Source organism: Sardina pilchardus, chromosome 14, assembly GCF_963854185.1.
Source record: "Sardina pilchardus chromosome 14, fSarPil1.1, whole genome shotgun sequence".
NCBI classification, from domain to species: Eukaryota; Metazoa; Chordata; class Actinopteri; order Clupeiformes; family Clupeidae; genus Sardina; species Sardina pilchardus.
In genome coordinates, this window is record NC_085007.1 from 28,247,877 (window position 1) to 28,263,803 (window position 15,927).

Consider the following 15,927-nt stretch of genomic DNA (forward strand, 5'->3'; position numbering starts at 1 on the left):
ATATTTGCACTAGCTTGACTTCTTTCCAACAGTGTGAATTAAAATGATGACTATTCTTGATTGTGCCAGGCTCGATGTCACAATTTAGCCAGTAGGCTGGCCACAGCCTGCGTAGGTGCGTGCGTCAGGATATGCGTAAACTACGTGAGTTCAGCGAGCGCTGCTGGGTGTTTATCTTCGTTTCTATTGGTTCGCTGCCTGTCAGTCTTCTGAAACTGAAACGGACAGATAATCCGTTTAAAAACAAGGAAGTACTAAATGACTTTTCCTTTAAGTTGCCTGAGTGTCTGAAATATGTGGCGCCCCTGGCCATAACCTGTTTCAGTCGGGTGCTCCGTAAACTGAACCAGTTCCATTACTCGTGGTAACTATTCGTAAGGTAACGTTACAATCTGACCTGTCAAATTCTGCGAATGCACAGTGTTTGTCTTTAGTAGCCTATTTAGCTACCAAATAATACGAATTTACGCTACAATTTATTGCATGCGAGCCGGTTGACTTTAAATCATTCCTAACGTACGTTGACCATGTACTGTACACGAGTTTTGGCGTAGGCTATTTTAATAGGCTATATTAACCGTAGGCTATCGCCTCTAAAAGTGACCGGCGTCTGTATTAAAAAAAATATTCATTTTTGAGCTTCTGCTATGCAATCTTGAATGACAAGCTGAGACATGAAAAGAGTCTATGGCAGCCTAAATTGGTTTTGGTGTCTGTGTGTTCTTGACCTCAAATAAACCAGCACCACCATGACAGACAGTTTACGAATGAGCGCTGTGATGGCATCAGAAACTGTCGGGTAGTTACTGAAGCTGCCGTGGGCGGTTGATAACGTCTAGCCTGCAGTTTGCTGATCTGATCCTTGATTCATTCATCCTTATTCATTAAGCAGACGCTTTTATCCACAGGACTTACAAAATGTGGATTAGCAGCAACATTGCTAAAGAGACCTTACAATAAATACCATTTTAACCGACAACTGCTCTTTACTGAAACGAGTGTTTCATTATATTACCACAGGGAGTGTCAGAATGGAGGATAATATTGAGGTACTTCTTCAAGATCATACCCCGCGTTTTAAAAATACCCGCCACCTCACCATGGCTGCTGGGGCAGTGTTCACGGGCGGTTATGGGATGTGGGTCATGTTCGCCCTGCCAGGTTTTCTGCGAGTGCCCATCAGGTTAAAGGTATGATGACGGTCAACCCATGTGATTAGATCCTTAACACTCACACCACAACTTAGGCTACACATTATCTCACAAATATTTTAGAAAACTATGTTGCATACTACTGTATGTTTTAACAATAAATGTTTTATAGCCATATTGTACTCACTTTCATAATGTCCTGAACTTCCAGCAGTAGTCCAGGATTGACTCACCACAAATGGCCAACAGCCAACATTTAAAGGCCACGAAGCATTCCCAAATGACACATGTTAGTCACTCAGTAGGCCTAACTGAAATAACATTTATATTTCAATGGCACAGTGCATTGTACAGTATTTATTTGTTTTGAGACCATAAGCCTTCTCTGAGTCACTGTAATTGGCTGTGAATCACACCTGCTTTGACCCTGTTCTTAAAAAAAAAAAGAAATGATAGCTTCAGCGAAAGTTCTACTAGGGAGACTCGTAGTGTATCTTTCTTACTCCACCCATTCATTCACGTAACGAATCATAGCCATGTTTACATTTTCGGGGAACACCCATAGACAGTAAAAGATATGGACAGAGCTATCACGTAGACGGCAGCAGAGACCGAGGAAGCAAATTTCAACGGTTTTTTTCAAGGGGGCAGGCATATTCCCGGAAGTAGAAACACGAAATGAGCTGGTGATCAACACTCTGCTAACTCCCTTGGACGGCCATAGATTTCAGATTTTTTTGCGATCCCATAACTTCATGTAACATGTGCCCTTTGTCTCCCTTATAGCTTCTGTGTATTCTATATAGGGTATCGAAGGCAAAATTAATTCACTTCTTCCCCGTATATTACGTTGGTTTCCCGTAAAGAAGTATTTTAGCATGTCTGTTGTAGGGAAGCTAACGTTCGCCCGTAATGTTTGGATAAGAAGCTGAGTGAGCCTGCACGAAAACCATGACGGAGAGTCATTCGCAAGATCAGTGAAAATGCGTGTAGCCTACGGTAGCCTACTGTTTGATATGGTAAAGCATTACCTAGAGGCAAGTACACATAATAATAATATAAAAAAAACGAACGTTAACAATTTCAGAGGTTTTCGATCTATCAGACGAGTTACAGCAGGCTAACGTCTGCGAGTCTGCGCAGTACGATGAACAGGAAACGAATTTTTGTTTCAGCCCCCTCTCATTGAGAACGACGGAGTCTGTTTGTCCATTTCTTTTAGGTCTATGGTTTTTTTAGGTCTTCTTATTCCGTCATAGGTCTCCTGCGCAGGCTCAGTTGTCGTACATGTGACGTAGGCACGTAGTCTGACCGAGTCTGACCTATGGCGACGCTTTACTCTCGCTGGACGCATGCGCCTTTAACACTTTAGCATTGACTTCGGAAAAACGTTAATTACTCAGCCGATAAGACAGTTACGAGATTATTATGTCAATTTCACAATGTAGTATGTACCCCGACAATAGAAAATGTTCATATAAAGGCTTAAAACGCTTCAGCTCTAACGTAATTTGATGTCAAAGTGGCGCTTACGCCCCATAGGATTCAATGGAATGGCCAGCTAGCCACGGTCTTCTCGTTAGCATGGCGGCCGCCATACTGTCTACACTCTCAGAACGTTCGCTGCCCCCTTGGGAACACCCCCAATCTTCGATTCATTCAATCAGTGCTAGCCTATAGGAATTCAGCGGGTGTTTTAAAACTGTTCTTTCTAACACTTCTCTCTGCTACTCAGTACGCCGTCTTCGTCGTTCAAAGCTCAGTCGTCAACGTTTGCTTACTTTCTTCTTACGTAATTTAAAGACAATTGTCTTACCATGTCTGCTGGTTCGTCTCCCCTGCTAACCATCCGGTCGTCCTAGCACGTCACTCCAGCGCCTCGTAGCCTACGAGGTAGTCTACTGCTCCGATCCCGGCCTCTCCCGCATCGCCTCAACCCATTCTGGACGCGGTTCTCTCTCTTACTGCGTCGATCACAGCAATCGACTCCAGGATTCAGGCGCTGGGATGCCAGCGCCAAGCTCTACTGTCCTCCTCGCCGTCTGCAGCACCGACGGCCCCCGCCGCCATCCAGTGGCTCGTCCCCCTCCAAGCACCAAACACCAGCACGGGTTTTTCTGTGGCTAACCCAACTACAGTTTTAGCTGGCACTCAAGTCTCGCCGGCTTCTCTGGCAACAGCTCTCCCTGCTCCTACTCGGCAGGAGCTTCGTTGCTCCCTCCACTGTCTCCATCCCTACACAACTCAGGCAAATCATTCTCTAAGGTAAAGACATCTTGCTTCCTTGCTGTTGCCATCTCCCGCAATCGATCGTCGACTCGTAGATTGCGATGTCGTTCAGTCTTTTAAAAATATTCTGATCCGATTGCTTGGTCCGTATCGCGACGTCATCTGCAGCGTGTAGGCTATCCTGACCGCAGAATAGAACTGGATTCATAGGCTACCTTCATGGCCGGAGGTAGCCTACAATTTCCTACCAGTATCACAATGCATTCTCTGCCAAGTCCGCTTGTTATATTTCGCTTTATAATCACGCTGGACTGGACACTTTTCACCCTTTCCGTGTAAACTCACTCGGCGTGGCTATAAGGAAAGGCTATATGCTAGGCTACTCGGCAAGAAAAGGCTGATTTTCGACATGTCTTCACCTCATTCCGAATCCGGTCCACGAAATGATTCCTCTCGAGCCTTCTCTCCACTAGGCCTATGTCTCCCGGATAATGCTATTCACCTCATTAAAATCGCTGGTCAAGGCGCTCTTCTCGCTAAAGCCGTCATTAGTCTACCGACGCTTCAAGCAGGCTATGCCAATTCACCCCCCGACTGGCCTCTGCGTAAAATGGCAGTCGAAATTCTACTTTGCTGTAGGCTAAGGCTTCTTTCGGGTGCAGGATCAGGCCTAGTCCTCACATTTTAATTGCTTTCAGAAGCGCTGTGCTGGCTTTTGTTAAATGTCTGTCAATTACCGTTCGTTCTGCACCTCCTGGACTATTTACTTAATTAACTTCCCAGCTGAGACCAGTTCAGTTCTGGACGTCATTCGCAACGTTCTAGCAAGGGGTCCTCCTTTCTGCCGAAAAGACCCGTCACCTCTCGGATTTGGGTTAATCCTCGACTCTGTTAAAGCAACACTCATCCACTTTTCTGTCGCACACACGCTATTGTTTATCCAGCAAACAACAGACAAGGCAGAATATGTTGCATGCTTATGAAGTAAGACGTTTCGCGACATCGAAGCGAGTCAAATTTGTAGTTTCCGATGTCTCATTTAATCGAACTACGCTACACACCTTCGTTATAGCCGACAGAGGGCCGCGAAGTGAAAGCTGAAGTGCCGTTCACCCTGTACGAGTTGTCAGAACAGAGTATAGCCTACTTTAATGTCCCCATGGGGAAAATTGTCCTGGGCTCATCAAAGCAACCCAGCTATAACATGACCATGACAGACAACACATTACACAACATTACATAAATAGAAACACTGAGACCTTGTCACACAGGCTACTGACAGCATAGGAGAACCCATCGACAGAATGTGAACTGCCCTTGGAGCTCCAGTAACATACTCAGTTAATGGGTTAAAAAGGATGGACGTCAAAACAAAGGCATAAGAATGGCATGTGGTGCAGCCTACATATAGGCTATGTCTATTTAAGTCGTTTATTAGGAATATTGATGGAGATTGGGACAAATAATTTTTTAAATCCGTTTGTCTGCAATGGTGAACCCACCATACAGTGCACAGCTCACAGTCCAGGTTGCCCTGGACGCCGGTTGCCCGGCTCATCACACTGGTCTAGGTTGCCCTAGACGCTGGTTGCCCAGCTCATCATACTGGTCTAGGTTGCCCTAGACGCTGGTTGCCCAGCTCATCGCATTGGTCTAGGTTGCCCTAGACGCTGGTTGCCCAGCTCATGGTCCAGGATGTCAGGATGCTGGGCATCGTATTGTGAAAAAGGACTTGAGAGAGGTCACAGAGTATTCCGTCTATCTGTGTCAGCATACCTTGCTCGAAGACTGACTGGGTGTTTTTGTGTTGTTTCTGGCCAATAATTTTCATCGCTGTATGGACTAAATGATTTATTTTCGTTTTAAAGTAACAGGGAGGTTTTCAAATCAAGCCGTCATGCCATATCTGATTACGCTCTCCAAGGTAGCCTGGTAAAACGTGAGCATGATAAACCACCGAAATGATTTTGGAAACACTTTTAAGGTAGCCTACGAAAACTCCTCGTTGCTTTCAGTCAAAAATTTACCAGAATCCGCGAAGTGTCCGACTCTTCCCTCTCAGTCGGTACGGTGACCAAGAGAGTACTCCTCTCTCTCCTGGGCCACCTGAATTTAGCGATGCTCATCATCCAGCAAGGGCGCTCCTTAGCCTACATCTCGCCGTTAGACCCGGCCCACTCCGTGGAAAATCCATCCGACTCCGTTGTTCTCAATTCGGGCTGTCGGTCGGATCTCGGCTTCTGGGCCAAGTTGCTGAAGCATTGGAACAGCATTTCTTATTATAACGATCACACCGACTCGTCAGTCTCTCTCAAGCTGTTCACGGATGCCGCTCCATCTCTCGGCTTTGGGGGCCTTACAATGATTTGTGGTTCGCAGATAAAATGATCCGATGAATGTCTCGCATTTTCATCTGATGCTGCTTCATCCGCTCTTATCGAATCGTAGCCTATACGCTTATTATTCTGCCTGGTCCTGGTTCGTTATGTTTTCTCAGCACCACCACACGCTGCCCTTCCCGTTCTCTTTTCTGTCTGCGCATTTCTCGTGTATCGTCGGATCATCGTGGCCTCAAACTTGTTCCATTCGGAAAACACTCGCAGGCATTCAATTCCACGCCAGACTCCACGACCCTGGCTTCCCTAGTCTATTTTCAAATCTTCAAATTCGTCTTCTCCTCAGAGGCATCTCAAATTCCTCCCCGCGTTCAACTGATTCTCGCCTTCCTATTACGGCAGATATTGCACCGCTTAGTGACAGCGCTTAAACACGGCTACCACTCGCCTTACGTGGCTGCAACTAGAGGCCGTTTTTCGGATGGCTTTCATGGCTTCATTCGGTGCGGCGAATTCACTACGAATTCAGTCTTTCGACCCCTTACGCATCTCTGTCTTTCTGATATATCCTCTTCCCCACTCACTTCACCTTATTCCTTAAATATCCAAAACTGATTCCTCTGAGTCAGGTTCCACCTTTCAATTGCTAAAATAAATAATGTTTGCCCGTTTGTCTCCATGGTCAATTATCTTAAACTATGACCGCACGTCCCTCCTGCTTTACCTCTGTTATCACATCAGATGTTTCAGTAATGTCACGTTCCTGGTTCAGCACCCAGCCAATGTTCTGCGTAACCTATATGCAATCTCTCACCAAAGAAGTTCACCACTCATTCCTTCCGCATCGGCGCAGCCACGACCGCAGCCCAAAAGGGGCTTTCATCTTCATCCATCAAAACTCTGGGAAGATGGTCCTCTGATGCTTATTCCGCTACATCAGACTAACCCCATATGACGTTTTCAATGTTCAGAAGTCACTGTCAACAATAACTAAGGTACCATTCAATTTACTATTCATAATCTGGTGGCGGTGGTTATATTCAGGCTTTGCCTTACACATTTACTGATCAGTTAAAAGGGCACAGCATGCCAGTAGCTATTGTGGTATCTTAAACTTGGCCCGGTTGACCAGCTCATGATTCAGGTTGCCCTGATTACCGGTTGCCCGGTCCGTGACATTGTCTAGGTTGCCCTAGACGCTGGTTGCCCAGCTCATTATCCAGGTTGCCCTGGATGCCGGTTGCCCGGTCCGTCACAAAGGTCTAGGTGGCCCTAGACGCTGGTTGCCCAGCTCATGATTCAGGTTGCCCTGATTACCGGTTGCCCGGTCCGTGACATTGTCTAGGTTGCCCTAGACGCTGGTTGCCCAGCTCATTATCCAGGTTGCCCTGGATGCCGGTTGCCCGGCCCGTCACGAAGGTCTAGGTGGCCCTAGACGCTGGTTGCCCAGCTCACAATCCAGGTTGCCCTGGTCGCCGGTTGCCCGGCTCATCACACTGGTCTAGGTTGCCCTAGACGCTGGTTGCCCAGCTCACAGTCCAGGTTGCCCTGGTCGCCGGTTGCCCGGCTCATCGCTCGGTCTAGGTTGCCCTAGACGCTGGTTGCCCAGCTCACAGTCCAGGTTGCCCTGGTCGCCGGTTGCCCGGCTCATCGCTCGGTCTAGGTTGCCCTAGACGCTGGTTGCCCAGCTCACAGTCCAGGTTGCCCTGGATGCCGGTTGCCCGGCCCGTCACGAAGGTCTAGGTGGCCCTAGACGCTGGTTGCCCAGCTCACAGTCGCCGGTTGCCCGGCTCATCACACTGGTCTAGGTTGCCCTAGACGCTGGTTGCCCAGCTCACAGTCCAGGTTGCCCTGGTCGCCGGTTGCCCGGCTCATCGCTCGGTCTAGGTTGCCCTAGACGCTGGTTGCCCAGCTCACAGTCCAGGTTGCCCTGGTCGCCGGTTGCCCGGCTCATCACACTGGTCTAGGTTGCCCTAGACGCTGGTTGCCCAGCTCACAGTCCAGGTTGCCCTGGTCGCCGGTTGCCCGGCTCATCGCTCGGTCTAGGTTGCCCTAGACGCTGGTTGCCCAGCTCACAGTCCAGGTTGCCCTGGTCGCCGGTTGCCCGGCTCATCACACTGGTCTAGGTTGCCCTAGACGCTGGTTGCCCAGCTCACAGTCCAGGTTGCCCTGGTCGCCGGTTGCCCGGCTCATCGCTCGGTCTAGGTTGCCCTAGACGCTGGTCGCCTGGCTTGTTTTCACCCCACAATAGCGAAAACATGTAAAGTGTCCCTTAACAATTCCCCTTTAGTTCTCTATCTACACTCTAACGGCTAGGCACATCCTCATCGTCCCTGCCCACGCACGTAATCAAATGTAATGTCATACGTATATTAATCTTTATTCTTCTCTCAGATTTAGGTTACTGAGTTACTGCCCTGGCGGGCATCTTTCATTCTTTGGGGGTAGGCTCTTCGCCCCTGCTTCTTCGACCAGCAGGATCTGAGTTCCGTTCATCCCTGGACGGATTCGAGACGGGGGCCTGCGCCAAAGATTGATGTTTATCCCCAACTCTTTCTATACTTGTATTCTAGCAACTCCTTTCAAATTAAATTGTTATCTGATTCTATTCTGTCTACTGAGTCTTCCTGGTAGAAATGATAGCTTCAGCGAAAGTTCTACTAGGGAGACTCGTAGTGTATCTTTCTTACTCCACCCATTCATTCACGTAACGAATCATAGCCATGTTTACATTTTCGGGGAACACCCCCAATCTTCGATTCATTCAATCAGTGCTAGCCTATAGGAATTCAGCGGGTGTTTTAAAACTGTTCTTTCTAACACTTCTCTCTGCTACTCAGTACGCCGTCTTCGTCGTTCCCTCCACCACCCCTCCAGCCACCATGGCCAGCAGTCTTCATCTTGTCAGCCGCAGCATGCTATCTGCACCTTCTCCCTCACAACCACCGCCGCCAGTTGGTCCCGGTCTCGACATCGGGGGGTAGGCTCTTCGCCCCTGCTTCTTCGACCAGCAGGATCTGAGTTCCGTTCATCCCTGGACGGATTCGAGACGGGGGCCTGCGCCAAAGATTGATGTTTATCCCCAACTCTTTCTATACTTGTATTCTAGCAACTCCTTTCAAATTAAATTGTTATCTGATTCTATTCTGTCTACTGAGTCTTCCTGGTAGAACTGCAGTTATACGGACGTTTTTTCAAAGTAGAGTGCATGTTATACTAGCCTACAGTAGGCCTACAGTAGTGTACAAAATACTGCAGTAGAGTACACTACTATTCATATCCAAAGACTGCATTTCTGCAGTAAAGTACACGTAGTAGGCTACAATACAGTTTTTGTGTCCAAAATACGGAATTACATGTACCTGCATAAGAACGGCACATATTTCCTCCAAAAGTTTGGACACTTGAAGTCATGCAGTTTTTTTTGTAAGGGTGATTTTGGCTCGCATCTGCATTGTAAAAATATTTTCCGCAAGAGATATTACGTTAACTCATTCATAAATGGCATACAATATTAGTTCTTATTGTGTCAAAATCAGGATTTGCTAGTGAGGCCAGTGAAGCTTTGGGATGCAAGAGAACAGGCCCTGGCACCTTTGGATGCTGGAGCTCTGCCTGGGTGAACCCACACAAACCTGTTAGCGTGTTTCAGTTAGCAAATCTGTCTGGCGATCTCCTCTTTGAAGCTGATATCCAAATCATCAAGAACCCAGAGGCCAATCACGACCACTTGGGGCGGGCTTTATAAGATGACCATCTACAATAAATCATCTAATCGCCGATCCTGATCCGGCCGTCAAGCTTTATTGACCATATTCAATTCAGACATTAGAATTAAAACACAACGCTGCCACTAGAGAATCCAACAGGGTTCAAGCAGTTCGGTCAGTTCGGTTAAATTACATGAAAGTGTATATTCTTTGGAACTGAGTTAACAACTGCATTTAAAACGTCACAAGCAAGATGTGTTTGCTGTCCGTCTGAAAAGATTTGACGAGAGTTCAATGTACATATTCAAGGTTGATTTTGCTACTGGTTACGCCCCTTGGGAATCAGAAGTGAATGAAGCCTCCCCAGACCAAACTCTCAGTACCAACAGAGATTTGAGAAGCTGTCTGATTTCAGCCGGCCAGCTGGTCTGCCTTTAACACAGCTGTTTTTTCTTATTTCTTTGTCATGCTTTTGATGCAGAATGTAGCCTAATGTCCAGCTGTATTTTTCTATTTTTTTTGTTGTTGTTGTTGTTGTTTTTGTTGTTTTTGTTTTTGTAATTCTCTTTTTCGTTTTTTAACGGGACCAGCCTGACACTCATTGTGTAGAACCTCAATTGAGATTTGACAAACAGCCAAGTGTCAGGCAGTCAGGCCATATAGGTGGAACTGCTTCTGCTATCATGTACAGTATAGTCTACCCCTGCATATACAGTAGGCCTACATTGATAAATTATGTTGTTGTCATTCACCTAGGTGCCTTTTATGCCTTCTCCGAAAAACCAGACTCAGAATGTTTTGAAACTGCTGAAGGGTCGTAGAGGCCAGCTGGCAGACCTGGGGTCAGGAGATGGCCGCCTGGTGAGAGATCATTTATTACCTTTAAACTGCACAAATGAAAACATTTTTGTTTATTTCAGTTGCTGATTATATTTTAAAGGAACACCACAACTTTTGGGATAGTAGCTTTTTTCCCCATCGACCCTAAGGTTAGATAAGAGGATACACAGCCTTGTCGTTGTGTGTGCAATAACCTCTGACCCTGTTAGCCTAGCTAAGCATAATTCACTGGAGGTGGGTTAGACCAGTTAGCCTAGCTTAGCATAATTAACTGGAAGTGGGTTAGACTAGTTAGCCTAGCTTAGCATAATTAACTGGAGGTGGGTTAGACCAGTTACCCTATTCAGTCTAGATAAAGGAGAGATACAGGCTGACAGGTCTAACTCACTCACAGCAAAAATGCCCATGTTTTTGTTTATCCCAAATCACTCTGCTTTAAAGCGGGTGCTGAAAGAAATAATTAGCATGAATACATACTGTAGTTTGTATTTTCTCGTCACTTCCACATGTAGTTAATGCACAGAGGTGCAGTAGGACACACGGTTTTCCTGCAGCCTGGACGAAAGCCTAAAGGGTCAGCGCTGATGTGATCTGTAACGTGCATATGGACACTGTATGCACTAAAGCAGTGGTTCCCAACCTTGGGTCCACGGACCCCATTAGGGGTCGCCAGAGATTGCAGGAGGTCTGCACGTTGCTGCCTGGGCTGAGGTTGTGAGGTTACCAAAATTATATTTACGCACATTAAATGTATAAAATCCCAATAACACACCCAGTTGGATAATCAAAACTCTGTATAATCCAAATTAAAAACATATTTTTGTGTCACATTTAAATACATGTAGCTATTTATTACCTCTGATCTTGTGTGTACTGAACTTGTGTAAGCAACCTTCAGGTCGTGCTAGGCTATAATTCATTCCCGGACCCCGATTGTTGAATAGAACAATGCAGGGGGCCCTGGCTTGTCTTAGACAGAAGGAAAGAAGGTTGGGAAACACTGCACTAAAGTATATTTTATTCTGTACCTGATCGCTAACCTTTCCTCTTCCACGTGTCCGCTGAAGTATCCCTAATTCTGTACCTGATCGCTAACCTTTCCTCTACCACTAGTTTGATGTGAGGCTGTGAAGTGACTGTTTCTCATAAAAAACATATGCCCCCACGGCACACTGATTGCTGCCTGGGTGGGCCTCAGACCGCAATGCGTAACGAACCTGAACAGGGTAAATACGCATACGCCATACCGACATGTACTGTAATATGTGTGATCATATCACAGGCTAATGATAATTATCTAGTAATTATTATCTTATATTATAATCACAGGGGGAAAAAATCCAGTTTCAGAAAGTAAATGTCCTACCACATATCTGTGCCAACCATTCATTTAAACCAGCTGAATCTAATTAGCACAACTCTTCAGCTAGGTAGAGTAGCTAATTGATGAGATCACCTGTGCTACTGTACAATAAGTGCACAAGTAGAACCAATACATGATGGGACTTTTACTCACTGAAGCTGGAGTTTTCCACCTCTGATTATAATCATTTCTAGTGTTAGTGTAAGCATGCAGCACTGTGTGCGCTATACACAGACTCGGTGAGTGTGTGATGCTCACGCTGTGTGTCCTGCGGCCGCCCTCAGGTGCTGGGCGCCTACTCTATGGGCTTCCAGTGCACAGGCTTCGAGATCAACCCCATGCTGCTGGCCTACTCCAGAGCACGCGCCTGGTGGAGGGGCATCCCCAACACACACATCCGCTTCCTCAATCAGGACTTCTGGAAGGTCATGGACACCTCAACGTTTTAGTGAGGGGCACGGACAAGTTTGGTTTATGTGAGAGTATCTGTGTGTGTGTGTGTGTATGTGTGTGTGTGTGTGTGTGTGTGTGTGTGTGTGTGTGCGCATGTGTGTGTGCATATGTGTGTGTGTGTATGTGTGTGTGCGTGAGAGAGAGAGTGTGTGTGTGTGTGTGTGTGTGTGCGTGAGAGAGAGAGAGTGTGTGTGTGAGTGTGTGTGTGTGTGTGTGCGCGTGAGAGAGAGTGCGTGTGTGTGTACACGACTCCTTGACAAACCAAGCTTGAGCCTTCAGATTTTTTTCAAATGCCAATGACATGTTCTGTTTTATTTTCTTAACTTTCAAAACGTATTTCCCTTTAGACTGACATGTCTAAATACCAGAATGTGACCGTGTTCTTGGCTCCTGCTGTGGTAAGCCAATCTCATCAATTCAAACCGGAAAATATATGAATATATACTCTATGTGACACTAAATATGATTGACTGACTAAGAAAGTGTCTCTCTGTGTGTGTGTGTGTGTGTGTGTGTGTGTGTGTATTCGTCTCATTCTCCTGTGTCAGATGGAACAGCTGGAGCAGAAGTTGAGGGCAGAGCTCCCCCCGAACGCTAGAGTGATCGTCTGCAGCTACCCTTTCCCCAGTTGGCTGCCCAGCTGTGTACAGGGGGCGGGTCTAGAGCAGGTCTGGGCCTATGACATGCCACCAAGATCATCTGAGTGAAGCACTGGGACAGCCCCATCACAAGTCTCATGGAACACACACCAGCCAATCAAGTCTTGTGGAACACACGTCACCCAATCACAAGTCTTGTGGAACACACACATACCACCCAATCATAAGTCTTGTGGAGCACATTTCACCCAATCACAACCCTACCGAAGGCTATTAATCCAGTCTAACTGAACACACGTCATCCAGAATCCACAATTCTGATGGTATGCACACCACCCAATCAGAAATCTACTACTGGAAGCCAGTCACAAATCTCACCTCCACTGGAACAAAAACCACCTGCAGCAGCCTAACCATGAGATGTCCAGCATGCAAGCGCCGAGAGACTTTCAGCCACTCACTGTCCAGAGAGATCAGGGGTGCCTCTCATTTGGGCTTTTATACGTCCTCCCTCGCTCCTCTGGCCTCAATCCTCACTGATCTACATAAAGAATGATGGGGCGGCAACAATGGAATAGTCTATCCACTATCCAGTATTAGTTATAGATCAGTGGGAACGCTCCTCGAGGATCGAGCATCGAGGATCGAGGAGGCATGTTGAGAAGCACCTCAGGTCTGGCTCCCCTGTTCTCGTCCCACATCTTGCATGGTCTCGGGCCAGGAATGACTGAATGTGACCAGAGATTAATGATGACTAAATAACCACTCCACATTGCACTGCGTAAGTGAGTGCCTGTTTGCCCCCAGAGAAATAAATCATGAAATAAATTATGGCTGCACTTGCATTTATTCACTGCCTGGTTGGTACAGCTCGTAGAGAGCATCAGAAACACCCTCCCTCACTGACCACATCTTCCTTGCAGTGAGCTAGCTTGTGGCTAATGTGAGAAATATCAGAGTTGAATCATTATCATACCACATTCATACCCTGCCGTCATATCTTACTATCAACACAGCAGCAGTGTGGGAATCTCATCTAAGATATCTGTATTTGACACGAACTATACAGAGTGTAGCATTCTTGTCACCAGTAGATGGCACTCTGTCCCCATTGAGAGCCGGTTGCTGCTGTGGTATGTGTCTATTCTGTTAAATTCCCACAGTAAATGTAAGGACCAGGAGGGTGCGATCCTTGGTGAACCCCCATTCAGGTTAATCTTATGATTTATAGCCGTGCCAATGAGAATATAGGCATTGTACAATGAAGCCTTCATATTGTAGCCTACAGAGGCCTTGGAAAAGAGCATAGGTCTTAGTTTTAAGAAACAAGATCAGGGATATGTCCAGGTAGATAGAAATATGAAGACTACAGAAGACTAGATTTGTTGACTGCGGCTAAAATTATGTATTGTACACGTTAAAGCTATATTACGTTATACAAGGTTCTCAACTTGACATGGCTGCGCTCTGGATTTGTGTATTTACAAGTCTTTACAAAACCAAAGCTACCCTCAGAATATCTCGTTAACCAAGCCAATTATGGTGTAGTTAGGATCAGTTCACAAACTGGACTGACAGCTCGCTATTGTACGTGTATGTACTGTAGGCTATGTTGGCTACTGAAAGAGAACATATGAATTCATGGAAGCCAAATCAACCGTCCTTACAAGAAAATATTAAACGGTTCTGGAGGCAGGAGCATAAAAATGTTAATACATAATCTGACCAGAATTTCTCAGTGTGACTATGCACAACCAAATCCCCTCATAGCGCTAACTCAGTCTTTGATATGATGACGCCGCGGGGTATTCTACATTGGGCGGGGCTGTTATAAGCCATTGGAGAAGCCTCTTCGAGCACTAGTCGCGCCTCTTACCTTGCGCGACCGGGTGGAATGGAGATACTACGGACCCTAGCTCACCAACCTGTTAACGGCAAAAACAACATGTGCGAGAGGTCAAAAGCAGCCGACCTGAGATCGAAAAAATCGGAGCATCACACACATGCCCATCAGGAGCTATCTCGGATTGTTACGGATTACAAGACGGGCAGATGTTACTGCAGAGGGAAAGTGCTCGGAAAGGTAAATTACAGTAACTGTGGTGGCGAACTGATGCGCCGAGATCGGTCCTTTTGGTATTTCTGTTGTGTCAAGGTGTAACTAGATCTAATTCATTATTTACAGTGTGAAGTCAATTATGTGATGGCATATGGGTGGGATGTTGGCTAGTGTATAGGCTACGCATAGATTTGCTCATTGGAGAGGTTCGTTCAACATGATGTAGCTTCTTGTATATGGAACGTGTTAAGGCTGTTCAATCGATGGAATTAACTGTGATGTTGCATTCGCAGGGAGGTTTCGCCAAGTGCTATGAATTTTCGGACTTGGTCACTGGCAAGGTGTACGCTGCTAAAATCATTCCACACACTCGCGTCTCCAAACCGCACCAAAGGGCGAAGGTAAATGCAGCAGTCTCTCGCCTAGACCACTGTCGTTGGCTTGGCCTTTGTCTCCTGTTATGTGAACGACATCCTCCTTTAATTCCAGATCGACAAAGAAATTGAGCTGCACCGTGGACTCCACCACAAACACATTGTGCATTTTTACCACCATTTCGAGGACAAAGACAATATCTACATTCTTCTGGAGTACTGCCGCCGAAGGGTGAGTTGCCTACACTGACAGGGGAAAATTACCCATTCTGCATGCCAATGACCATGCTGAGAATGTTTGACCAGCAACAGATGATAACTCAAAATGTGCTCATTGAAAAAAACGAACCATCTCCCTTTCCTTGCAGTCTCTGGCTCACATACTGAAAGCACGCAAGGTCCTTACGGAGCCAGAGGTCAGATACTACCTAAAGCAGATAGTGGCTGGACTGAAGTACTTACATGAGCAGGAGATTTTACACCGAGACCTGAAACTGGGTAAATTACCATTCCACCATTCATTGAGTTTTTAATCAGAGTTTCCATTCTTTGTTTTGTGTTCATCTGGAAGACAGACATCTGACGCATGTGTCCATGTCTCTTTTGCCCCCCATTTTGGACAACCCTACACATGTACACACACACACACACACGCACACACACACACACACACACACACACACAACACACACACACACACACATTCTCTCTCTCTCTGTCTCTCTCTCTCACACACACATACACACTTCTCTCTCTCTCTCTCTCTCTCACACACACACACACACACATACACTCTCTCTCTCGCTCTCTCTC

The 15,927-nt window shown here is 46.4% G+C and overlaps 2 protein-coding genes across 2 annotated transcripts in view; both read left to right on the top strand.

Annotated features, from left to right (window-relative positions):
* The first annotated feature begins 232 nt into the window (after positions 1–232).
* Positions 233–13,503, top strand: LOC134100780 (adenine nucleotide translocase lysine N-methyltransferase-like). Its single transcript, XM_062554193.1, has 6 exons — positions 233–379; positions 1,021–1,190; positions 10,183–10,287; positions 11,914–12,054; positions 12,430–12,480; positions 12,631–13,503. The coding sequence occupies exons 2-6, from the start codon at positions 1,032–1,034 to the stop codon at positions 12,787–12,789; spliced, it is 615 nt and encodes a 204-aa protein (XP_062410177.1). The 5' UTR covers positions 233–379; positions 1,021–1,031; the 3' UTR covers positions 12,790–13,503.
* A 1,054-nt stretch (positions 13,504–14,557) lies between these two features.
* Positions 14,558–15,927, top strand: part of LOC134101406 (serine/threonine-protein kinase PLK2-like) — a gene marked incomplete in the record, with an annotated part of 6,647 nt that continues 5,277 nt past the window's right edge. Inside the window, 4 exon segments of the mRNA XM_062555056.1 lie at positions 14,558–14,764; positions 15,034–15,141; positions 15,230–15,346; positions 15,483–15,612. Of these exon segments, the coding sequence (XP_062411040.1) occupies positions 14,576–14,764; positions 15,034–15,141; positions 15,230–15,346; positions 15,483–15,612 (544 nt within the window).

Excerpts from the sequence above, each read along its gene's own strand:
- LOC134100780 (XM_062554193.1), top strand. The coding sequence starts at position 1,032 with ATGGAGGATAATATTGAGGTACTTCTTCAAGATCATACCCCGCGTTTT. Across the intron at positions 1,191-10,182 it reads GAGTGCCCATCAGGTTAAAG|GTGCCTTTTATGCCTTCTCC; the intron begins GTATGATGACGG and ends TCATTCACCTAG. Across the intron at positions 12,055-12,429 it reads TCAATCAGGACTTCTGGAAG|ACTGACATGTCTAAATACCA; the intron begins GTCATGGACACC and ends ATTTCCCTTTAG.